At 46.1% G+C, this 26,645-nt stretch overlaps 1 protein-coding gene across 2 annotated transcripts in view; it reads right to left on the bottom strand.

Moving 5' to 3' along the window:
- Window positions 1–26,645, bottom strand: part of SLC23A3 (solute carrier family 23 member 3) — a 72,361-nt gene that overhangs the window by 21,188 nt on the left and 24,528 nt on the right. For both annotated transcript variants that reach the window (XM_029605024.1, XM_029605023.1), the window contains 3 exons: window positions 23,270–23,417; window positions 1,459–1,712; window positions 596–701 (listed from right to left, as the gene is read on the bottom strand). In XM_029605024.1, coding sequence (XP_029460884.1) covers window positions 596–701; window positions 1,459–1,712; window positions 23,270–23,417 — 508 coding nt within the window. The remainder of the gene's footprint in view (window positions 1–595; window positions 702–1,458; window positions 1,713–23,269; window positions 23,418–26,645) is intronic.

Below are 26,645 nucleotides of genomic sequence, written 5' to 3'. Positions count from 1 at the left end.
AAAGGAACATCAGATTGACTTCTAACCCCAGTCACATCAAAAGCCATTTCCCCAGGTACGTACTGACCTGCTACTCAATCTCTCACCCACCTCCACCAGAGCAGCGGACGCATCGCACAAAGAAACCCTTAAATACACTCCAGAGCATGAATTGTGCCTTCGATAGGCATTAGATGAATAGAACGAGCGGTCATTGGGTCTCATGTGTCATATTTTATGTTGTAACTGGGCCAGAATTTGCATAGTAAAAGTGCATGGAGTGACTAAAGCAAGCTGTGGAACAACTGCAGCCAAGGAAAGGATCCCACAGCCGCACTTGTAAATAGGGGCGGGCATCTAAGGAATTCAGAGTAGAGTCAAGCTGAGCTTCTATTGAATTTGTAGGGTTAGAGTAAGAGTTTAGTTTAATTAATAACAGGACTGCTAACAGAGCTGCAGAAGTCGCTGTTTACAGTTAATAGTTAATCTCATGAAAAAGTATTTTGATGAGGTTTCAGTGACTTCTTTTGTCATTTTAAACCTGCTTGACATGAGTACTCTCGGTGTGGATTTGTTCTGGATATAAATGTACAGAAGTCTTTATAGGATCATTTACCATGTACAGCCAGTGGGATGGCAGCAAGCAGCTCTGTCAGACGGGGGGACATTCCCAGCAATACACAGGCCAGAGCACACAGCTGCACAGAGTGACGGGAGCCAGCCTAAGCATGGAGAAAATGTTACATCATAATCACCCGAGCTGTTATGACATATATGTATTGTTGTGATGTCACAGTCACCCATAATTAGCACAGCACATAATTACAGGTGCCATCCAACTTCTTATTTAGACTAGGGCTTCTGAGCCATGGTCCATCTGTCAAATTACACTTAGCCTCCCGTATCTCCAGCTCCACCTGCATCTTTCTGCAGTCTATCCGGACTCTTTGCCAGTGCCTCACTAACCAGACAGCTGTTTGCAAGTCTCCATACACTGTGCTCATGCCACAGACAAAACAGTGAGGTCTGTAAACACTCTGGCGTTCCCACGAGAAGCTCCACATTTCAGATTTGACAGTTTATAGGGGGCAGTTCCCTCTTTTTCTTCTGCCTGCTTATTATTGTCTGAGTACTTCATCTTTTCATGGATGGGTTCAGCCCCTAAACCTGCCCTGCAGAGGTAGCAGAGCGAACCTGCACCATGGAGGCACTGGAGCCCCTAAATCTGCGCGGCAGAGATACTGGAACCTCTAAACCTGCACCGCAGAGGTACTGGAGCCCATGAACCTAAAAGAGGGGTGAACGTGCAGATTTCCCAGAATCAAGGGATGGGGGAGGTTTCTATCTGAACAGACTTCAGTTGGACTGGACACGGGGAAACTGCATTACTTCTACCCCAATGGAGGGCGGGGACAATATACCCCCCATCCCACCCTCAACACTCCCAAACACAAGCTACAGCCCAGGGCTGTGCCTTACCTTGGTGAGCCCAATCGCTCCAGCATTGGGGATACTGGAGGCTGCTCCAGACGCGCTTCCCAGAATCCCAGACAGAACATTGCCGACAGCTTCCATGCAGATCCCTCGATTGCAGGCATGTCGGGGAACGGGGGGAGAATGCTGCACACGGCTGCACAAGATATAGCACCCTAAAGAGTTTATGCTGGAGGTTACAGCCAGGACTGTGCCCATGCACAGGGCACGAGCACTGAGGAATGGCCACCCCCTCTCACCTAGAAGAAACGAGCATCACGCATGTCCATAAGGTAAAAAAGACTTAAATCCCCTCTCTCCTTCAGATCCTAGACTCGGCCACACACACAGCCAATGAGACTGCATTAAAGGAGACCCTGCTAAACTTAAAGGAAGCTCTGAGGTCCATATTCATAGGGGTTTGTCGGGTAACTTCGTGATACCCGGATAAACCCAAAGTTTAAATGTTCCACCTCTCTAACCAGATAAATTGTATCCACATAATGACTAACCCAAGTAAAAGTTATCTGGATAAATTGGGGGCATTCTGGGGCAAGGCTAGGTTATTCGGATAGCTTATTCAAGAGTGTATTTAATAAATTTATATCTAGGCGGGTTACGATAAAACATTCATAAAAATAATAAAGCATTACAATAATAAAATCATCCTCAATAAAATAAAAAACAATAAAAGCAAGACACACATGAAACCTGCTATAGGAAAATTCCTCAGCCAGCATTGGACTAACACATGCTGGACCATAAAGATGTTATCCCTATCACCATCAATCCTAGGTCATTCTGAGACCACCACCCGTCTTAAACCTGAATCAATCCAGATGTTACACCGTCAGGGCCTCATGAAAAGCTGACAAAGACATCTGACTCTTCAAACTCTCAGGTAAGGAGTTCCAGAGAGACGGACCAGCGACCTAAAACAGACGCTCTCCAAAACATCCAGCCTGACCTGCTTAAAAGAGGGATCTCTGAGAGCGGCTGAGCTGGTAAATTTTTAGAGTGAATTAAAATAAGTCAGGGCCTGCCCATGAAAGGCTTTAAAACTCAGGGTCAACAATTTAAATCTCACCCTCCATAAAACAGGCAAGCAATGCAGTTTGAAAAGGATGGGTGTGATGTGATCGGGTATATTTGCCCCTGAAACAACCCATGCAAGGCCGTTCTGCACCAGCCAAAGAGCTCGCAGAGTCGACTGAGGCTGCCCAATATATAAAGAGTCACAGTAACCTAAAGCCGAGGTTAACAGGGCACGAATCAGTCTTCGCATCTTCTGTCGTACTCAAAAAAAGGCTTCAATGTTGTAGCATATAAAGTTCAAAAAATTCAGTTCTAGCCACACTTTAGACCTGCAAACATTAAAATAAAGGTCAAGCAATATAAACCCCTAGACTCTTAAGGACGGTCACATTTAAACCGGCGCGCACATGCACGCGTTCGTCAGCCGATGCCCAGGTACGCAGCCATTTTTTTTTTAAACATACGCGTGAATGTGTGTGCGTCCGCACGCAGTTTTAAGTGGATGCGCACAAATGCCACTTCTACCATAACTCGGGGAATTATAATAGACGCACACCGATGCCGGTACCAGCTTTCCCAGTTCATTCCCAGTTCTCCCAGGTAAGGGATAGGACTTCTAAACCCCCATAGTTTAATAGCCTCCCTTCCCCCCTCATAGTCCCGACCCTTAAAACCCTGCCGAGCTATCTATAGCTTTATTTTTATACCTCACATGGCCTCCATGGCAGAAGTGGGGTTAGGCGGCACGGGATCCCAGCGTGCGCCTGTGCGCATAAGTATTTATGCGCTGATTTGAAATTGAAGTCCAGGAACGCCCAAGATCATGCCCATGAGCCGCCCTGCTTGGGAACGTTTCATCTGTGCGTGCAGCAGGAAATATGCACGTACTCGGGTGGCTTTTAAAATCCGCTCAGCGCACACCGGCCCAACTCCTGCGTATATCTCCCGGTTCTGGCATGCGCTGGACTTTTAAAAAGTCACCTTTTAAATTGTTTAGATAATGGAATTTGTATACCTTCAAAATAAAGGTATGAAGAATATCTGGAAAATGGGATAACAAAACAATCTCAGGCTTCTTTAAATTCAGCACTAATCTATCGGATGACATCCAGTCCCTTACAGAAGTAAGGCAATGAGCAACAGTCACTAAAGAATTCTTCATAAAGGACTGGACAGACATAAATAACTGGATGTCGTCCGTATACAAATGATAACCCAACCCCAAATTCGCTAACACACAAAAGTTAAAAAGGGTTGCATAAAGCTGACCCTTGTTGAACCCCAGCAGTCAAGGCCCTCAAATAATGTAACTGCGCGGAGCAGCAGTTACTACCCTTAACAGAAACATGGGGGTAACCTGCACGGAGCGGCAGTTACTACCCTTAACAGAAACATGGGGGTAACCTGCACGGAGCGGCAGTTACTGCCCTTAACAGAAACATGGGGGTAACCTGCACGGAGCGGCAGTTACTGCCCTTAACAGAAACATGGGGGTAACCTGCACGGAGCGGCAGTTACTGCCCTTAACAGAAACATGGGGGTAACCTGCACGGAGCGGCAGTTACTGCCCTTAACAGAAACATGGGGGTAACCTGCACGGAGCGGCAGTTACTGCCCTTAACAGAAACATGGGGGTAACCTGCACGGAGCGGCAGTTACTGCCCTTAACAGAAACATGGGGTAACCTGCACGGAGCGGCAGTTACTACCCTTAACAGAAACATGGGGGTAACCTGCACGGAGCGGCAGTTACTGCCCTTAACAGAAACATGGGGGTAACCTGCACGGAGCGGCAGTTACTGCCCTTAACAGAAACATGGGGTAACCTGCACGGAGCGGCAGTTACTACCCTTAACAGAAACATGGGGGTAACCTGCACGGAGCGGCAGTTACTGCCCTTAACAGAAACATGGGGGTAACCTGCATGGAGCGGCAGTTACTACCCTTAACAGAAACATGGGGGTAACCTGCATGGAGCGACAGTTACTGCCCTTAACAGAAACATGGGGGTAACCTGCATGGAGCGGCAGTTACTGCCCTTAACAGAAACATGGGGGTAACCTGCATGGAGCGGCAGTTACTGCCCTTAACAGAAACATGGGGGTAACCTGCATGGAGCGGCAGTTACTGCCCTTAACAGAAACATGGGGGTAACCTGCATGGAGCGGCAGTTACTGCCCTTAACAGAAACATGGGGGTAACCTGCATGGAGCGGCAGTTACTGCCCTTAACAGAAACATGGGGGTAACCTGCATGGAGCGGCAGTTACTACCCTTAACAGAAACATGGGGGTAACCTGCATGGAGCGGCAGTTACTACCCTTAACAGAAACATGGGGGTAACCTGCATGGAGAGAAGTTACTACCCTTAACAGAAACATGGGGGTAACCTGCATGGAGAGAAGTTACTACCCTTAACAGAAACATGGGGGTAACCTGCATGGAGAGAAGTTACTACCCTTAACAGAAACATGGGGGTAACCTGCATGGAGAGAAGTTACTACCCTTAACAGAAACATGGGGGTAACCTGCATGGAGAGAAGTTACTACCCTTAACAGAAACATGGGGGTAACCTGCATGGAGAGAAGTTACTGCCCTTAACAGAAACATGGGGGTAACCTGCATGGAGAGAAGTTACTACCCTTACCAGAAACATGGGGGTAACCTGCATGGAGAGAAGTTACTACCCTTAACAGAAACATGGGAGTAACCTGCATGGAGAGAAGTTACTGCCCTTAACAGAAACATGGGGGTAACCTGCATGGAGAGAAGTTACTACCCTTAACAGAAACATGGGGGTAACCTGCATGGAGAGAAGTTACTACCCTTAACAGAAACATGGGGGTAACCTGCATGGAGAGAAGTTACTATCCTTAACAGAAACATGGGGGTAACCTGCATGGAGAGAAGTTACTACCCTTAACAGAAACATGGGGGTAACCTGCATGGAGAGAAGTTACTATCCTTAACAGAAACATGGGGGTAACCTGCATGGAGAGAAGTTACTACCCTTAACAGAAACATGGGGGTAACCTGCATGGAGAGAAGTTACTATCCTTAACAGAAACATGGGGGTAACCTGCATGGAGAGAAGTTACTGCCCTTAACAGAAACATGGGGGTAATCTGCACGGAGCGGCAGTTACTGCCCTTAACAGAAACATGGGGGTAACCTGCATGGAGAGAAGTTACTAGCATAAGCAAATTGCTGGGCAGACGGGATGGACTATTTAGTCTTTATCTGCCGTCATTATGTTATGTTGTAATGTAAAGATGGAAAAAACACTTCCTAACTTGACACATTGGGCCAGATTTTATAACATGCGCGCGGGCGTAGATTTGTGCGTGCAACCCGGCGTGCACAAATCTTTGCCCTTGGTGCTCGCAAGGGGGTGCACATTTGTGCACCTTGCGCGCGCCGAGCCCTAGGGGAGTTGCGATGGCTTTCCCCATTCCCTCCGAGGCCGCTGTGAAATTGGAGCGGCCTCAGAGGGAACTTTCCCTCCGCTCCCCCCCACCTTCCCCTCCCTTCCTCTATCTAACCCGGCCCCCAGCCCTACCTAAACCCCCCCCTCCTACCTTTGTTGTCCTTTTTACGCCTGCTTCTGGCAGGTGTAACTTGCGCGCTCCGGCCGGCTGCGGGTGCGCGATTCCCCGGCACGGCTGCCGTCCCAGAGGCCTCGGTCCCGCCCCAGACCGGCACCCTGCCCCCTTCCCGCCCCTTTTTCAAAGCCACGGGACATACGTGCATCCCGGGGCTTGCGCGCGCCGCCGAGCCTATGCGAAATAGACTCGGCGCGCGCAGGGGCACTTTCTCAGGATTATGTGCGTAAGTTACGCGCGCAACCCTTTGAAAATCTGCCCCATTGTGAATGACCGGTCAAAGAAGATCTAAACCAGTTCAACACTGCAGACTCGATATCCAGTAAAACCATTTAAAAAATGCTCACCCTTATCAAATCCGTGTTGAAAAAAAACTGGACAATAGGGAAGTTTCAACATTGTGTGCCTTTCTAAAACCAAACTATGATATACCTAAAAGACTTGGTGGAGAAAATGTTGAAATGTCCGCAGCAATGCTCCCACTTTAGTAATTGTTGAAGTTATGGAGGTACAGAGCAGTCCTGAAGTTATCTGGGCCCCTGTATCTAAATAACTACCCTTAACCAGCAATATTCAACCGGAAGAGAAACTAACCTCTGGGGGCCAGCAGGCCCGATTCCCTCCCAGCCCCTGCCAGCCATCCAAAATAATAGAAACTGAGATCTTTCCGTGGGCTGCTAAGCACCGCACCTTCTTTGAATTCTATGCAATTCCCCAAAATGATTTCTTTAATATTTTTAGTACTAGGAGTGTTGGGGCTCAGGCGTGCTGGCCTCAAAGGTTTTAATGTGTTTTTTGTATTTTTTAATTAAAAGCATGGTTTTCTGCGCATAAAACGTGTGTTTGGGCTGAGAGCTGCAGCTTTTCCAGGTGTTGGATTGGCAGCTGCGATGGGGGTGCGGTCCCTTTAAGAGGGGAGTAGCCGTTCCAGGCTGCTTTTCCAAGAATTCTTCCACAGCTTGCACAACTCAGATTCCAAAGAACTGAAAAATAAGGTAGAGTGAAACATTCAGCTCTCCTTCCAGATTCCCTCCTCCTGCTTACAATATGCCTTGGGCCTCTGCTGAGCAGGCATATTAAGTCAGGGTTGTGCATACATTGTTGTATTTGCGCATATTGTAACTCCCAGTTCATTAGAAGAAATTAAGACGGCAAAAAGTCAAGCGGAAGAGAGGATTGCCAAGGACGTAAAGAGAGGTGACAAAACATTTTTCAGATACATCAGTGAAAAGAGAAAAGTTCAAAGTGGTGAAGTGAAATTGAAAGGTGGAAAGGATCAATGTGTGGAGAGAGACGAAGAAATGGCAGAAATATTAAACAAATACTTCAGTTCTGTGTTCATTAAAGAGGACCCTGGAGAAGGACCGTCGCTAGTTAACAAGAAACTGGAGGGGAGTGGAGTAGATGTAACTCCATTTACAGTAGAAAATGTATGGGAAGAGCTGGGGAAACTGAAAGTGGACAAAGCCATGGGACCTGATGAGGTTCATCCCAGGATACTGAGGGAGCTCAGAGATGTGCTGGCGGGTCCGCTGTGTGACCTGTTCAATAGATCCCTGGAAACGGGAGTGGTGCCGAGTGATTGGAGAAGAGCAGTGGTGGTCCCGCTTCACAAGAGTGGGAGCAGAGAGGAGGCTGGTAACTACAGACCGGTTAGCCTCACTTCGGTGGTGGGAAAAGTAATGGAGTCACTGTTGAAGGAGAGAATAGTGAACTATCTACAGTCGGGAAAATTGCTGGACCAGAGGCAGCATGGATTCACCAGGGAAGATCCTGTCAGACAAATCTGATTGACTTTTTTGACTGGGTAACCAAGGAATTGGATCAAGGAAGAGCACTCGATGTCATCTACTTGGATTTCAGCAAAGCTTTTGATACAGTCCCGCATAGGAGACTGGTGAATAAAATGAGAGGCTTAGGAGTGAGTGCCTGGACTGCAAACTGGTTGACGGACAGAAGACAATGTGTGATGGTAAATGGAACTCTCTCTGAAGAGAGAGCGGTTTTAAGCGGTGTACCGCAAGGATCGGTGTTGGGACCGGTCCTGTTCAATATCTTTGTGAGCGACATTGCGAATGGGATAGAAGGTAAGGTTTGTCTTTTTGCGGATGACACTAAGATCTGCAACAGAGTGGACACGCTGGAAGGAGAAGAAAGAATGAGACGGGATTTAAGGAAGCTGGAAGAGTGGTCGAAGATATGGCAGCTGAGATTCAATGCCAAGAAGTGCAGAGTCATGCATATGGGGAGTAGAAATCCGAATGAACTGTATTCAATGGGGGGGAGAAAGGCTGATGTGCACGGAGCAGAAGAGAGACCTTGGGATGATGGTGTCTAATGATCTGAAGTCGGCGAAACAATGTGACAAGGCGATAGCTAAAGCCAGAAGAATGCTGGGCTGCATAGAGAGAGGAATATAGAGTAAGAAAAGGGAAGCGATTATCCCCTTGTACAGGTCCTTGGTGAGGCCTCACCTGGAGTACTGTGTTCAGTTCTGGAGACCGTATCTTCAAAAAGACAAAGACAAGATGGAGGCGGTACAGAGAAGGGCGACCAGGAAGGTGGAGGATCTTCATCGGATGACGTACGAGGAGAGATTGAAGAATCTAAATATGTACACCCTGGAGGAAAGGAGGAGCAGAGGTGATATGATACAGACTTTCAGATACTTGAAAAGTTTTAATGATCCAAAGACAACGACAAACCTTTTCCGCCCGAAAAAAATCAACAGAACCAGGGGTCACGATTTGAAGCTCCAGGGAGGAAGATTCAGAACCAATGTCAGGAAGTATTTCTTCACGGAGAGGGTGGTGGACGCCTGGAATGCCCTTCCGGAGGAAGTGGTGAAGACCAGAACTGTAAAGGACTTCAAAGGGGCGTGGGATAAACACTGTGGATCCATAAAGTCTAGAGGACGTGAATGAAGAGTGGGTGACTCGCCAGAATGATGGCTACTGCCTGGAGACAATACCCTTATTCAATAATCATCACACACACGGTTAATGCAACAACAACATTGCTCTAAGCTTCAACGGCAAGAGGAAATGTGGAAAAAAGGATTTGCATTCACAAAAAAAGCGGGGAGTAGCTTGCTTGTTACGGCGGTTACTACCCCAAACCAAATAAGCCTGATACTCTCTCTGCTTCAACGGCAGGGGAGAAAGACCGTTACTTCACTCATATCCAGCATAGCTCTCTGCTTCAATGGCAGGGGAGAAAGACCGTTACTTCACTCATATCCAGCATAGCTCTCTGCTTCAATGGCAGGGGAGAAAGACCGTTACTTCACTCATATCCAGCATAGCTCTCTGCTTCAACGGCAGGAGAATGAAGAAAAGTGGATGTATATACAGACAACCAACAAGGACTGAATTACATAGTCTGGGTAAACAAATAAGCATGGGTGTAGCTTGCTTATTGCGGCGGTTACTACCCCTACTACCCCTGACTAATCAAGCTAGATATTTCACTTAGATGCAGTTCCAACACTGCTCTCTACATTAATGGTGGGGGTGGAAGGGAAATAGAACCAAAAGGTTACTAAGAGCCAAGAGAAACAGATAAGTATGAGAAAAAAAAAAGTGTGAAGCTTGCTGGGCAGACTGGATGTGCCGTTTGGTCTTCTTCTGCCATCATTTCTATGTTTCTATATTAGCATAGCATTAGCTTACTGCATCGGGAGTTAAAAAAATACATTTCAGCTTTCTGCGTCAGCCTGAGAATAAATAAAAAGCTCCTTAGCCACTTGATCAACTTCAGCAGGATACAAAGCTGAGCTGGCCAAATTGGGATTTGCATACTAGTTTAGAGCAGATACCTGTTTGGTTGCTTTTGGGGGTTGGCATAGAGAATGTGACACCTCCCCCCCCCCCCCCCCTCTCAGGGGCCAGTGCAGAAAAACGCAAGCTGAAAACGGGTGCTAATATTGAGCATCCGTGGTCTTAACGCCCGCGCAGCCGCATCTGCTGGGTGCCCGATGCAATGTTTAAATGAGAGGCAGTGTTAAAAAGGGCACGCTAAGGGAGAATTGTGCATCTATAGCGCTCAACAGTTTATTGCATCGGTGCCCAATACGAGTGTCTATTTTGATCTCGCTTCTTTTTATGTTATAAAACATTGAGCAACTTCAGTAAAATATTAGGCACCCTTTGCTATCAAATCAAAATGTACAATTATTTTTCTCCACCAAAAGCAATAACTTAAAGTGTCACGGTGATACTAAGAGGCAGGACACACTTATCGCAACACAGAGAACCTTTTTTTTTTTTTTTTTAAAGTAAGCTGACCACTTCCGAGGCTGGAGTTAAATTTGCCAAGTTAAAAAGTGTGCATTGGGTGCCCAGCACTTTACTGCATGGGGGTAATATCTAATGTCCTCATCTACTTGCAATTTATATCTGATGGGCGCCATTGGATACATAAGAACATAAGAAATTGCCATGCTGGGTCAGACCAAGGGTCCATCAAGCCCAGCATCCTGTTTCCAACAGAGGCCAATCCAGGCCATAAGAACCTGGCAAGTACCCAAAAACTAAGAAGATACCATGTTACTGATGCAATTAATAGCAGTGGCTATTCCCTAAGTAAACTTAATTAATAGCAGTTAATGGATTTCTCCTCCAAGAACTTATCCAAACCTTTTTTGAACCCAGCTACACTAACTGCACTAACCACATCCTCTGGCAACAAATTCCAGAGCTTTATTGTGCGTTGAGTGAAAAAGAATTTTCTCCGATTAGTCTTAAATGTGCTACTTGCTAACTTCATGGATTGCCCCCTATTCCTTCTATTATTCGCAAGTGTAAATAACCGAGTCACATTTACTCGTTCAAGACCTCTCATGATCTTAAAGACCTCTATCATATCCCCCCTCAGCCGTCTCTTCTCCAAGCTGAACAGCCCTAACCTCTTCAGCCTTTCCTCATAGGGGAGCTGTTCCATCCCCTTTATCATTTTGGTTGCCCTCCTCTGTACCTTCTCCATCGCAACTATATCTTTTTTGAGATGAGGCGACCAGAATTGTACACAGTATTCAAGGTGTGGTCGCACCATGGAGCGATATAGAGGCATTATTACATTTTCCATTCTATTAACGATTCCCTTCCTAATAATTCCTAACATTCTGTTTGCTTTTTTGACTGCTGCAGCGCACTGAGCTGACGATTTTAAAGTATTATCCACTATGATGCCTAGATCTTTTTCCTGGGTGATAGCTCCTAATATGGAACCTAACATCGTGTAACTACAGCAAGGGTTATTTTTCCCTATATGCAACACCTTGCACTTGTCCACATTAAATTTCATCTGCCATTTGGATGCCTAACCTTCCAAGTCTTGCAAGGTCCTCCTGTAATGTATCACAGTCTGCTTGTGATTTAACTACTCTGAATAATTTTGTATCATCCACAAATTTGATAACCTCACTCGTCATATTCCTTTCCAGATCTAAGTACAGATCCCTGAGGCACTCCACTGTTTACCCTTTTCCACTGAGAAAATTGACCATTTAATCCTACTCTCTGTTTCCTGTCTTTTAACCAGTTTGTAATCCACAAAAGGACATCGCCTCCTATCCCATGACTTTTTAGTTTTCGTAGAAGCCTCTCATGAAGGACTTTGTCAAACGCCTTCTGAAAATCCAAATACACTACATCTACCGGTTCACCTTTATCCACATGTTTATTAACCCCTTCAAAAAAATGAAGCAGATTTGTGAGGCAAGACTTGCCCTGGGTAAATCCATGTTGACTGTGTCCCATTAAATCATGTCTTTCTAAAAGCTCTGCGATTTTGATCTTGAGAATAGTTTCCACTATTTTTCCCGGCAATGAAGTCAGGCTCACTGGTCTATAGTTACCCAAATTGCTCCGGAGTCTTTTTTAAATATTGGGGTTACATTTGCTATCCTCCAGTCTTCAGGTACAATGGATGATTTTAATGATAGGTTACCAATTTTAACTAATAGATCTGAAATTTCATTTTTGAGTTCCTTCACTACCCTAGGATGCACAGCATCCGGTCCAGGTGATTTGCTACTCTTTAGTGTGTCAATCTGGCCTACCACATCTTCCAGGTTCACAGTGATTTGGTTCAGTTCGTCTGACTCATCACCCCTGAAAACCATCTCTGGAACTGGTATCTCCCCAACATCCTCATTAGTAAACACGGAAGCAAAGAATTCATTTAGTCTTTCTGCAATGGCCTTATCTTCCCTAAGAGCCCCTTTAACCCCTCGGTCATCTAATGGTCCAACCGACTCCCACACAGGTTTCTTGCTTTGGATATATTTACATATTTGTTAGGGCTCGCCAGGGGCAGATTGCAGGAACATATTGACCCAGGGGATTTTTTCAAAACTGGCCCATGGGGTATCCGACACCTTCATGCACTTTCCCTGCAGCATGTGTATCAACAGCTTCCAAAAGCAAACTAAGTCAACCCTGGAGCCCAGCAGAATTGAACCAAAATATCTCCAAAATAAACATCATCTTTCCTAAAAAAAAAAAATAAAAAATTGAACATATTCTGGAGACCAAGGGTGAGTAGAGTTGCAGCCCCTGTTCCATCCATGCAGGTTGGGCCCTCTATATATCTGCTTATATCTCTTATAGAGATATTCTCTGGCTTCCTGGTCTGGCTCTTGAACCAGTTGCAAGTAATGACCCTGCCAGCCAGTGTCAGACACACACACGCTCAGTCACAACCAGAGTTTTATATTGCAGAAACTTTATTGGCACATACACACTGACACCCACAGAGACACACACTCTCTCTCACACCCACCCACCCACAGTATGTGTCTGTGTCAGAGACACACTCTCTCTCACAGACAAAGTGTATATGGGTATGTGCATCTCTCACTCTCTCCGACGTTGTGCTGCTGCTTATGCACTCACACAGAGAGTGCCCCCAGTCCAGCACAGCTGCATCACAGTGTAAAGTTCCCCATTCTGCAGCAGCCCCTCCCTTTCCCAATCTCATTCTCTAGGAGACTCGCTGGTTCCAGGGCCTGCTGCTTCTCTCAGAGCTCAGTGCAGTCACCTCAGACAGAAGTCTCCCTAACACTGCACAGGTACTTCCTCCTGGCTTACCCCCTTCCCAACTGTGCCTGTAGCTCGCCTCCACTTCTCCGCAACCCTCCCACCACTCCAGTGCATGCCCAGTGACTGCAGGCTACACGTCTGCTGCTTTTATGGTTCCCCAGGCTCTGCTCTGCCTACCAACTCCAGGGGAGAGGGGACAAGAAGTGACCCCTACTGTTCCCTGGGCTTATAAAAAACAGAAAATTAAACCCTGACCAAGACTGGGGAGAGGCACTAACCCAAAGTAGCCCAGCTCCAGATGGAATCCTGCTTTCTCTTGTGGAGCCAGGCAGCCAGAGCTGGTGCGAGGGTCTTAGGTGTCATAGGTGAACCTTACAGCCTCAATAATTTAAAAAAATATGAATTTATAGTAACAGATGTTACAAGAAAACGAATATTCAGTATTCTAAGGTAAAAATATCACTTAAAACATGTATATTATTTATATGCACTACTGCACCATCAACCGAAAACCTCTGCAAAAAAGACACCTGCAGTCATATGGTATTGAGACTAATGGAAAGCATGTCAACCCTCAAAAAGATTTAGGTAAACTTAATTACAATATAGTAAACCTCCCACATGAAAAGAGCACTAACTGCCAGCACTCAACAGTAACAACCCTACCTAAGAAAAGGCAACACTTCAAATATTACACCAGGCCCTAAAACACCAATACATAGAAACATAGAAACATAGAAATGACGGCAGAAGAAGACCAAACGGCCCATCCAGTCTGCCCAGCAAGCTTCACATTTTTTTCTCATACTTATCTGTTTCTCTTAGCTCTTTGGTTCTATTTCCCTTCCACCCCCACCATTAATGTAGAGAGCAGTGATGGAGCTGCAACTAAGTGAAATATCAAGCTTGATTAGTTAGGGGTAGTAGGGGTAGTAACCGCCGCAATAAGCAAGCTACACCCATGTTTATTTGTTTACCCAGACTGTGTTATTCAGCCCTTATTGGTTGTTTTTCTTCTCCCCTGCCGTTGAAGCAGGGAGCTATGCTGGATATGCGTGTAGTATCAGTTTTTCTTCTCCCCTGCCGTTGAAGTAGAGAGCTATGCTGGATATGCGTGAAGTATCAGTTTTTCTTCTCCCCTGCGGTTGAAGCAGGATATGCATTGAAAAAAATACACCTGATATTAGGAAAACAGAACAAGCCAAGCTGAAAGTACATGCTAGCAAAATACCTCACCTCAGTCACACATACAGAACACAGATGGACCCTCACCAAATACAGAATAAAGAGATAAAGTATAACTAGAAACATGCAGACAAAAACTGAATTGGAAACCATAACAAGACAGACTCCGCGTGTAGTGCAACAAGGTAAAAACAGAAACATCACTATTCCTCATTAAACCTCAAACAATAAAATCAAGATATATAAAACATCAATCATAATAGTACAGCAGATGAAAAGAATACCCAATAATTATTTTTAAGTATTCCCAAATACCATTAAAAGCAGAATATCATCCAAATAAATAAAATATTTAAAAACAGAAAACATCAAATTACACCAATTATTAAAACTAATTAAAACTACCAATTTAGATTTTAAGATTTAGATGTGGAACAACGTAATACCTTCTCACCTACGACTAAACCACCAACCTGTCACGCGGCTTCACACTTAAAGGATTACCCGCTTAGGGAGCAGAAGGTGAACATCGCAGCAAACACCAAGCACATTGGGGTAATCCCTGCCTCTCCAACACTCATCGAGTCTCTCCAGCATTCTTTCAGTCTCTACAGCATCCAACACTCATCTAGCCTCCTTCATCCAGCCTCTCCAGCACATAGACTCACCACCCAGCATCCAGCCGCACCAGCATTCCAGCATCCAGCCAGCATCCAGCCGCACCAGCATTCCAGCATCCAGCCGCACCAGCATTCCAGCATCCAGCCAGCATTCCAGCATCCAGCCGCACCAGCATTCCAGCATCCAGCCGCACCAGCATTCCAGCATCCAGCCAGCATCCAGCCGCACCAGCATTCCAGCATCCAGCCAGCATTCCAGCATCCAGCCGCACCAGCATTCCAGCATCCAGCCGCACCAGCATTCCAGCATCCAGCCAGCATCCAGCCGCACCAGCATTCCAGCATCCAGCCAGCATTCCAGCATCCAGCCGCACCAGCATTCCAGCATCCAGCCGCACCAGCATTCCAGCATCCAGCCAGCATCCAGCCGCACCAGCATTCCAGCATCCAGCCAGCATTCCAGCATCCAGCCGCACCAGCATTCCAGCATCCAGCCGCACCAGCATTCCAGCATCCAGCCAGCATCCAGCCGCACCAGCATTCCAGCATCCAGCCGCACCAGCATTCCAGCATCCAGCCAGCATCCAGCCGCACCAGCATTCCAGCATCCAGCCGCACCAGCATTCCAGCATCCAGCCAGCATTCCAGCATCCAGCCGCACCAGCATTCCAGCATCCAGCCGCACCAGCATTCCAGCATCCAGCCAGCATCCAGCCGCACCAGCATTCCAGCATCCAGCCGCACCAGCATTCCAGCATCCAGCCAGCATTCCAGCATCCAGCCGCACCAGCATTCCAGCATCCAGCCGCACCAGCATTCCAGCATCCAGCCAGCATCCAGCCGCACCAGCATTCCAGCATTCCAGCATCCAGCCAGCATCCAGCCGCACCAGCATTCCAGCATCCAGCCGCACCAGCATTCCAGCATCCAGCCAACATCCAGCCGCACCAGCATTCCAGCATCCAGCCGCACCAGCATTCCAGCATCCAGCCAGCATTCCAGCATCCAGCCAACATCCAGCCGCACCAGCATTCCAGCATCCAGCCGCACCAGCATTCCAGCATCCAGCCAGCATTCCAGCATCCAGCCGCACCAGCATTCCAGCATCCAGCCAGCATCCAGCCGCACCAGCATTCCAGCATTCCAGCATCCAGCCAGCATCCAGCCGCACCAGCATTCCAGCATCCAGCCAGCATCCAGCCGCACCAGCATTCCAGCATCCAGCCGCACCAGCATTCCAGCATCCAGCCAGCATCCAGCCGCACCAGCATTCCAGCATCCAGCCGCACCAGCATTCCAGCACCCAGCCGCACCAGCATTCCAGCATCCAGCCAGCATCCAGCCGCACCAGCATTCCAGCATCCAGCCAGCATTCCAGCATCCAGCCAGCATCCAGCCGCACCAGCATTCCAGCATCCAGCCGCACCAGCATTCCAGCACCCAGCCGCACCAGCATTCCAGCATCCAGCCGCACCAGCATTCCAGCATCCAGCCAGCATCCAGCCGCACCAGCATTCCAGCATCCAGCCAGCATTCCAGCATCCAGCCGCACCAGCATTCCAGCATCCAGCCAGCATCCAGCCGCACCAGCATTCCAGCATTCCAGCATCCAGCCAGCATCCAGCCGCACCAGCATTCCAGCATCCAGCCAGCATCCAGCCGCACCAGCATTCCAGCATCCAGCCGCACCAGCATTCCAGCATCCAGCCAGCATCCAGCCGCACCAGCATTCCAGCATCCAGCCGCACCAGCATTCCAGCACCCAGCCGCACCAGCATTCCAGCATCCAGCCGCACCAGCATTCCAGCATCCAGCCAGCATCCAGCCGCACCAGCATTCCAGCATCCAGCCGCACCAGCATTCCAGCATCCAGCCAGCATCCAGCCGCACCAGCATTCCAGCATCCAGCCAGATTCCAGCCGCACCAGCATTCCTCCAGCACTCATCCCCAACCAGACTCTCCAGCACACAGACTCACCACCCAGCATCCAGCCGCACCAGCATTCCTCCAGCCTCTCCAACAACTACCCAGACTCTCCAGCCTCTAGCCTCTTCTACTTTCATCCAGACACTCCAGCATTCAGCCAATCCAGCAATCAGTCTCTCCAGCTATTACAGCACTAGAGCAACTTCTCTCGCTGCAACCCCAGTCAATTACACCACAAAGATGCATAGCTACTCTATACCCACAATCTGGAACAAACTCAGATCACACACAAAACCTACATATCAGCACATTGTACGACAACAAAGGCTTATCCCAATAATGATATCACCAATTACACAAATCCTAGGATTCTCACTATTTACTCTAACCCTATTCAACGCTCAGTCTCTCTCCAAGAAAACGCACATCCTCAATGATTATCTTATAGAAGTCAACCCAGATATCTGTGCCATCACAGAGACATGGCTAAAACAGACAGATACCGTACTAACAAATCAGCTTCCCATACAATCTTATGACCTCTTCTCAGTCCCTAGACCCAGAAAAAGGGGTGGAGGGCTCCTTCTGGCAGTAAAAAAAGGTCTAAACATATCTTTACAATATACAAACACATCCTCTAAACTGGAATTCTCCCTCTTCAAATCTGAACAAATCCAAGTAGCTCTCGTCTACGCCCCACCAGGGAACTTGGAATCGAATCCCTCTCTCCTTATCGAGCTTGTAGCCAAACACATTAACGCTGACAAACCCGCTATAATACTGGGAGACTTTAATTTGCATGTGGACGCTTCCCCACAATCCATCAACTGCATAACAGTCCTCTCATCACTCAGTCACTTGGGTTTTACTCAAATCGTCAATAGTCCCACCCACAAGGCAGGCCATACACTGGACCTCATCTTCATTAACAACAGCTTTACCATCCACTCTAACCCCACGTGCTCACCAGTTCCCTGGTCAGACCATAGGGTCATCTACACAACACTTAAGATCAACAACCCACCACCTAAAGACTCTACCAAATCCACCATCCATTTCAGGAAACCATGTTCGCTAGATCTCCTTAATGAAAAGATATCAGAATCACTAAATCAACTAGATTTCACAGACACAACCACAGCAACTACCTCATGGATCAATCTCAATAATAAAATTGCAGATCAAATCTGCCCAACGTCAACCAAAACCATACATCCCACATCAGACAACAGAAAACCCTGGTTTACCCCGGAACTTAAATCTCTCAAGCAAACACTAAGGAACAAAGAACAATGCTGGAGAAAAAACCCCACCACTACGACACACGCAATATACAAATCCCTCCTCAACACTTACAGGAACGCTATACTCAGGACAAAGAAAGACTTTTATGCAAAAAAAATTCACAACTTCATTTTTGACTCAAAGGCACTTTTCTCATACGTCTCCTCATTAACTAAACCATCTCCTCCCTCCATCCCAGACCACCAAGCACTCAGTAAAGCCAACGAACTCGCCAATTATTTCAAGACAAAAATCACCAACCTCACCTACTCTCTCACAACCAACAATATTCCCCCAACCTACCATCTCATATCCCCACCTCAACAAAACGTTAGTCTTGTTTCTTTTGAACCTACCTCTTCACTGGAGATAGAAATTACCCTCAAGAAAATCAAACCATCATCCCACCCATCGGATCCATTACCAACAAACCTGCTCATCTCCATACCAAACACAATCTCAAAACCAATTTCTGATATAATTAACACATCACTCTCTCAAGGCCAAGTCCCCAACCAGTTAAAATTGGCCATTCTCAAACCACTACTAAAAAAAACCAAACGCCTCTCCATCAGACCCAGCGAACTTTTGACCAATCGCAAACCTACCTCTCATAGCCAAATTAATGGAGAAAACTGTTAACAAACAACTGTCAGAATATCTGGAAAATCATAACATTCTGTCTCCGGCACAATACGGATTCCGAAAACTCTTAAACACCGAATCTCTCTTACTATCACTTACGGACACAATCCTAGTCAACCTAGAGAAAAAACAATCCTACCTCCTTATTCTTCTAGATCTATCCGCTGCCTTTGATACGGTAAAACACACCATACTTATAGACCAACTAGCCAACATAGGTATCAAAGGCTCAGCTCTCAGCTGGTTTCAGTCCTTCCTAAGCAACAGATTCTATAAAGTCAGGATAAACAACAAGGAATCGCTTCCAGTTCTTTCAGATCAAGGAGTCCCTCAAGGATCTTCACTCTCACCCACCCTCTTCAATATCTATCTCCTCCCTCTTTGCCACCTGCTCTCAAACCTCAAGCTTATCCATTACCTCTACGCAGATGACATCCAAATCCTTATCCCCATTTCAGAATCCCTTCAAAAAACGATCAGCTACTGGAATGACTGTCTACAGCCAATTAAAGACTTACTCTCAAGCCTCAATTTAGTATTGAATGCCAACAAAACCGAAATGCTCATTATCTCCCAAGATCCCCTCACCATCTCTTCAAGCTCCTCTCACCCAAACTCAATTAGCAAGTTCTCACCAGACGTCAGGGATCTTGGAGCCTGGCTAGACAACAATCTAAACCTAAAAAAGTTTGTAAACAATACCGCAAAGGACTGCTTTTACAAACTGCAAGTCCTCAGAAAGCTAAAACCCCTCCTTCACTTCTCTGACTTCCGGCTAGTACTTCAATCCATCATACTATCTAAGCTCGATTATTGCAACTCCCTCCTTCTCGGTCTACCCTCAAATACCATCAAACCCTTACAAATGGTTCAAAACGCCGCTGCCAGAATACTTACAAACTCTAATAAAAGAGATCACATCACTCCAATCCTTCGTAACCTACATTGGCTTCCTATTAACCACAGGATCCTCTATAAAGTGCTCACAATTATTCACAAAGCAACATACAATCTTGCTCCGATCACATTAAGCACCCAACTCCAACCTCATACTTCATCCAGACCAATTAGAAGCGCATACAAAGGCACATTGCAAGCCCCTCAGGTAAAATCATCACTGAGCAGAAGAGCACTGTCTTCAGGAGGCCCCCACCAATGGAATGCGCTCCCCCCAGATCTAAGACTAGAACCAAGTCATCAGGAGTTCAAAAAAGAGCTAAAAACATGGCTTTTCCGTCAAGCCTTCCCAGATTTCTAATGCTACCTAATCAAGTCTTTTAACCCAAATCATGGGTTATCTCACTGTTTTTTCCTATTACAATGTTTTTCAACTGTACCTTAATTTTTGAGCTCTTTCATCTTTGTATTTATACTTTACTCACACTCCATTTACTCTATCTCTTTTATATATATATATATTTTTTTCTATATAATATTTATTACTACATTACTATGTTTAATTGGTTATCTATTCTATTTGTTCCATAATTTATTGTTAGTTCTATTGTTACCTGTTTTATTGTTCAACTGTTCTATGTAAAGCCCACTACTCTTTTTGGGCATTTAAAAGTTGTATGTAAACCGGATTGATTTGTAGTTCCTACAAGAACTTCGGTCTATAAAAATTAAAAATAAATAAATAAATAAATAAATAATAAGAATAAAAAAAATACCCTGCTCTCCATATCTGGGAGCTTTTGATTTCAAGTTACCCTGAGAGTGTCATGGATTAGTTCGGGAAGGGAGTGGTACAACATTCTCTCTCTCTCTCTCTCCCACATACACATACTCTCTCTCTCTCACGTTCTCTCTCACACACACTCTCTCTCTCTCTCCAGAACATACAGAGGCTTCCTCGGGCCTGCATAGCTTCTTTCTCGCACACATGCAGTCTCACCATGCTATTTGCTCACATGCTCCTACACAGGTTCACCACATGCTCTCTTATATGCTATTTGCTCATACATATGCTCTCTCATACATATATACATGCTCCATTTCACATACACATACTCTCTCTCTCACACACACACTCTCTCTCTCTCCCCAGAACATACAAACAGAGGCTTCCTCAGGCCTGCACAGCTTCTTTCTCACACACATGCAGTCTCACCATGCTATTTGCTCACATGCACACATTTATTTATTTATTTATTTAAGGTTTTTTTATACTGGCATTCATGAACTCGTTCACATCATGTCGGTTTACAGAAAACAGGGGTGCGGATAATACAACCAAAAAACATAAATAACGTGATGAAGAGAAGCAGTTACAATTAACAAGGGCTAATGAACTGGGAATGTAAGAAATAGAAAGAGATAGAGGAGAATAATTATATACAAAAGTTCAATATAAATATGGTGTCTCATATGTACAGTCTCTGAGTAGAGAGTTTGTTTATGGTGCATATTAGGTAGATATATATCAAGATATAAATCAAGATATATAAAACATCAATCATAATAGTACAGCAGATGAAAAGAATACCCAATAATTATTTTTAAGTATTCCCAAATACCATTAAAAGCAGAATATCATCCAAATAAATAAAATATTTAAAAACAGAAAACATCAAATTACACCAATTATTAAAACTAATAAGAATAAAAAAAATACCCTGCTCTCCATATCTGGGAGCTTTTGATTTCAAGTTACCCTGAGAGTGTCATGGATTAGTTCGGGAAGGGAGTGGTACAACATTCTCTCTCTCTCTCTCTCCCACATACACATACTCTCTCTCTCTCACATTCTCTCTCACACACACTCTCTCTCTCTCTCCAGAACATACAGAGGCTTCCTCGGGCCTGCACAGCTTCTCTCTCGCACACATGCAGTCTCACCATGCTATTTGCTCACATGCTCCTACACACGTTCACCACATGCTCTCTTACATGCTATTTGCTCACACATTTTCTCTCTCATACATACATACATGCTCCATTTCACATACATATGCTCTCTCTCTCCCCGGAACACACCAATAACAGAAGCTTGCTCCTTGGGCCTGTGGGGACGCCCCTCACACACACACATACACATTCTGTCTTACATCCTATTTACTCGTATACACATTCATTCTCTCTCCAAGGAACATAAAGAGTTCAGTTAGCATCAGATTTCTTTCTTCAGCGATGCAACAGTCTCTTAAATGGCACAGCTCCCAGCAGCAGCCTCTTTTCCACGGCGCGGCCAAGCTGACAGGGCTGCTTTCTCTTCAGCCGTGCGGCCCGCCCAACCGTGGCTTCTTTCTTTTTTGCCGCACGGCCCGGCTGACAGGGGCAACGTCTTTTCCTCCGCATGGCCCGGCACAAATTAGCCACACAACCACGTGACTGGCCCACCAGGGCATGCCCAAAGCCCCGATGGACCAATCCGCCCCTGGGGTGCACGTTTTGGACGCGCTAATCTCCTTACTGGATTCAGGTGCTAGGCTAGCGCGCCCAAGACACGTGCCCGGCATCGCGTAAACCCGTGCAGTAGGCTGAGTGCGTTCCATTGCATCAGCCCCTCAGGGTCTGTGTCAAAACCTTCCGCATTCGTGGCCAATAAAGACAGGTGGGTTTACCCTAATTCTGCCCTTTTTCCAGGGCTCAAGTTACAAGAGAAACTTAAAAGCATCAAAAGAGGCACTGAAGTCCAACACCAATGCACAGCCAGAAAACAGGGGTCAATAAGTGCAAAATCCGTGCAGCGAGAGCTTTTTATGGGAGTATCAGTGCATTTCACGGGCAGCAATCAAAGCTATTCCTGTAGCAAACGCGAGCTGCTCAGACACTGCCAAACCGCAGGGAAGGTGAAATTCTGTCTTTGTCATCTCTTCGGTTTCCCCAATGTGCATAATTCTGCCTGCATTATCTCGAGGCGACCGCAGAGGCAGGCAGGGTTAGCTCAGGGGAACGAAATAACGTGAGGATCACATTTTCTAATCTACGTACATTATTTTCAAAGGAAAATACCCACAAGAAAAGCAGCTGCAAACATCTGCAGGAACATTTTTCCCCATGGCAATAATCAAAGTAAAAGCACAGGCCTAATTTTTCTTTGATTATTGGTGAAAATGCCACAGGTAGAAAGTGTCCACGGCATTTCCACCAGTGTGGACGGTTTAATTATTCTCTCCTTCTTGATCAGCTTTTGGGAGCTACACGTGATCATGTCAAGGAAGGTGTGTGGGGGAGAGAGGTCTGAAAAGGACATTTCTACAAACTAAGAGTCTTTTCATAAAGTGATTCAAAGACCCACATGTTTATAAACATTTCCCACAAGGTCCAACATGTTTATAATCTATTTTTTATATATGCAAAAGTTAAAAAGGAAAAAAAAAAAGAAAAATTCCAATCTCATTACAACCATCTAAACATGAAAAGTTCCCCTCACCCCTCTATCAGGACAAGGGAGGTGAAATATTTACCAAAGTCTTGTCATTCCGGCGTCAGCACAAGTATCTGAAAAGAAGGGGAGGGTGTTAGTCTGTACCTGGGTAGGGGACCTTGATCCAGGGAGCAGGCAGCGTGGTGTTCTCTGCAGACAGGTGCCCGAAGGGGAGGCCTTGCCGTTCTGTCTGAATGCCAACATGATTCAGGATGCCACAGACCATCCAGATGCAGGAAATGGGCAGCAACAGCTGTAGAAGCAGTAAAGAAAGCAGAGGACTCAGGATGAGAGAGGATAGGAGGTCATCCGACCCCTGACTACCAAAACAAAGGACTCGGGAGGAGAGGGGATAGAAGGTCATCCGACCCCTTACTACCAAAACAAAGGACTCGGGAGGAAAGGGTATCCCCTTTCCTCCCGAGGAAAGGGGAAACATAGAAACATAGAAATGACGGCAGAAGAAGACCAAATGGCCCATCTAGTCTGCCCAGCAAGCTTCACACATATTTTCTCTCATACTTATCTGTTTCTCTTAGCTCTTGGTTCTATTTCCCTTCCACCCCCCCACCTTTAATGTAGAGAGCAGTGATGGAGCTGCATCCAAGTGAAATATCTAGCTTGATTCGTTAGGGGTAGTAGCCGCCGCAATAAGCAAGCTGCACCCATGCTTATTTGTTTTACCCAGACTATGTTATTAGCCCTTATTGGTTGTTTTTCTTCTCCCCTGCCGTTGAAGCAGGGAGCTATGCTGGATATGCGTGACGTATAAGTCTTCTCCCATGCCGTTGAAGCAGAGAGCCATGCTGGATGTGCATCGAAAGTGAAGTATCAGGCACATTTGGTTTGGGGTAGTAACCGCCGTAACAAGCCAGCTACTCCCCGCTTTGTGAGTGCGAACCCTCTTTTCTTCTCCCCTGCCGTTGAAGCAGAGAGCTCTGCTGGATGTGTGAAGTATCAGTTTTTCTTCTCCCCTGCCGTTGAATCAGAGAACTTTGCTGTATATGCATTGAAAGTGAAGTATCAGGCTTATTTGATTTGGGGTAGTAACCGCCGTAACAAGCCAGCTACTCCCCTCTTTGTGAGTGTGAATCCTTTTTTCCACATTTCCTCTTGCTGTTGAAGCTTAGAGCGATGTTGGAGTCACCGTAAGCCTGTGTATGTTTATTTAATAAGGGTATTGACTCCAGGCAGTAGTCATCATTCTGGCGAGTCACCCACTCTTCATTGGCAGCCTCTTGACTTTATGGATCCACAGTGTTTATCCCACGCCCCTTTGAAGTCCTTCACAGTTCTGGTCTTCACCACATCCTCCGGAAGGGCATTCCAGGCATCCACCACCCTCTCCGTGAAGAAATACTTCCTGACATTGGTTCTGAATCTTCCTCCCTGGAGCTTCAAATCGTGACCCCTGGTTCTGCTGATTTTTTTCCTTCGGAAAAGGTTTGTCGTTGTCTTTTGATCATTAACACCTTTCAAGTATCTGAAAGTCTGTATCATATCACCTCTGCTCCTCCTTTCCTCCAGGGTGTACATATTTAGATTCTTCAATCTCTCCTCGTACGTCATCCGATGAAGATCCTCCACCTTCCTGGTCGCCCTTCTCTGTACCCCGCCTCCATCTTGTCTTTGTCTTTTTGAAGGTACGGTCTCCAGAACTGAACACAGTACTCCAGGTGAGGCCTCACCAAGGACCTGTACAAGGGAATAATCACTTCCCTTTTCTTACTCGATATTCCTCTCTCTATGCAGCCCAGCATTCTTCTGGCTTTAGCTATCGCCTTGTCGCATTGTTTCGCCGACTTCAGATCATTAGACACCATCACCCCAAGGTCCCTCTCCTGCTCCGTGCACATCAGCCTTTCCCCCCCCATCGAATACAGTTCATTCGGATTTCCACTCCCCATATGCATGACTTTGCACTTCTTGGCATTGAATCTCAGCTGCCATATCTTTGACCACTCTTCCATTTTCCTTAGATCCCGTCTCATTCTCTCCACTCCTTCCGGCGTGTCCACTCTGTTGCAGATCTTAGTGTCATCCGCAAAAAGACAAACCTTACCTTCTATCCCGTCCGCAATGTCGCTCACAAAGATATTGAACAGGACCGGTCCCAACACCGATCCTTGCGGTACACCACTTAAAACCGCTCTCTCTTCAGAGAAGGTTCCATTTACCATCACACGTTGTCTTCTGTCCGTCAACCAATTTGCAATCCAGGTCACCACCTCGGCACTCACTCCCAGCTTCTCGTTTTATTCACCAGTCTCCTGTGCGGAACCGTATCAAAAGCTTTGCTGAAATCCAAGTATATGATATCGAGTGCTCTTCCTCTATCCAATTCCTTGGTTACCCAGTCAAAAAAGTCAATCAGATTTGTCTGACAGGATCTTCCTCTGGTGAATCCATGCTGCCTCTGGTCCATCAATTCTCCGGACTGTAGATAGTTCACTATTCTCTCTTTCAACAGTGACTCCATTACTTTTCCCACCACTGAAGTGAGGCTAACTGGTCTGTAGTTACCAGCCTCCTCTCTGTTCCCACTCTTGTGAAGAGGGACCACCACCGCTCTTCTCCAATCACTCGGCACCACTCCCGTTTCTAGGGATCTATTGAACAGGTCGCACAGCGGTCCCGCCAGCACATCTCTGAGCTCCCTCAGTATCCTTGGATGAATCCCATCAGGCCCCATGGCTTGTCCACTTTCAGATTCTTTAGCTCTTCCCATACATTATCTACTGTAAATGGATTTTCCTCTGTTCCGCTTCCCTCCAGTTTCTTGTTGTGTAGAGATGGTCCTTCTCCAGGGTCTTCTTTAGTGAACACAGAGCTGAAGTATTCGTTTAATATTTCTGCCATTTCTTCGTCTCCCTCCACACATTGATCATTTCCACCTTTCAATTTCACTATACCACTTTGGACTTTTCTTTTTTCGCTGATGTATCTGAAAAATGTTTTGTCACCATATTTTATCTCCTTGGCAATCCTCTCTTCTGCTTGACTTTTTGCCAACTTGATTAATTTCTTTGTCTCCCTCAGTTGAATCAGATATTCTTCTTTGTGCTCCTTCCTTTGGGATCTTTTGTATTTCTTGTATGCAGTTCTTTTAGCTTTAATTTTGTCAGCCACCTCCTTTGAGAACCAGATAGGTTTCATTTTTCTTTTGCTTTTCTTTACATTTCTAACATATAGAGCAGTTGCCTTGGCGATTGCTCCTTTTAGATTGGTCCACTGTTGATCCACATCTCTCTCATTTTCCCATCCATTTAGTTCTTCCTCTAGGTACTTCCCCATTTCCTCAAAGTCTGTGTTTTTGAACTGTAAAACTCGGGTCTTTGTGGTTCTTTTCCCTATTCTTTTAGTGATATTAAACCATACCGTTTGATGATCACTGGTGCTGAGGTGGGCGCCCACCTTGACATCAGAGACGATTTCTCCATTATTGAGCACTAAGTCGAGAATAGTTCCTTCTCTCGTGGGT

This window comes from Rhinatrema bivittatum, chromosome 6 (assembly GCF_901001135.1).
Source record: "Rhinatrema bivittatum chromosome 6, aRhiBiv1.1, whole genome shotgun sequence".
NCBI classification, from domain to species: domain Eukaryota; kingdom Metazoa; phylum Chordata; class Amphibia; order Gymnophiona; family Rhinatrematidae; genus Rhinatrema; species Rhinatrema bivittatum.
Note: the sequence above shows the minus strand (reverse complement) of the source record. Positions and strands in the feature narration are given on the sequence as shown.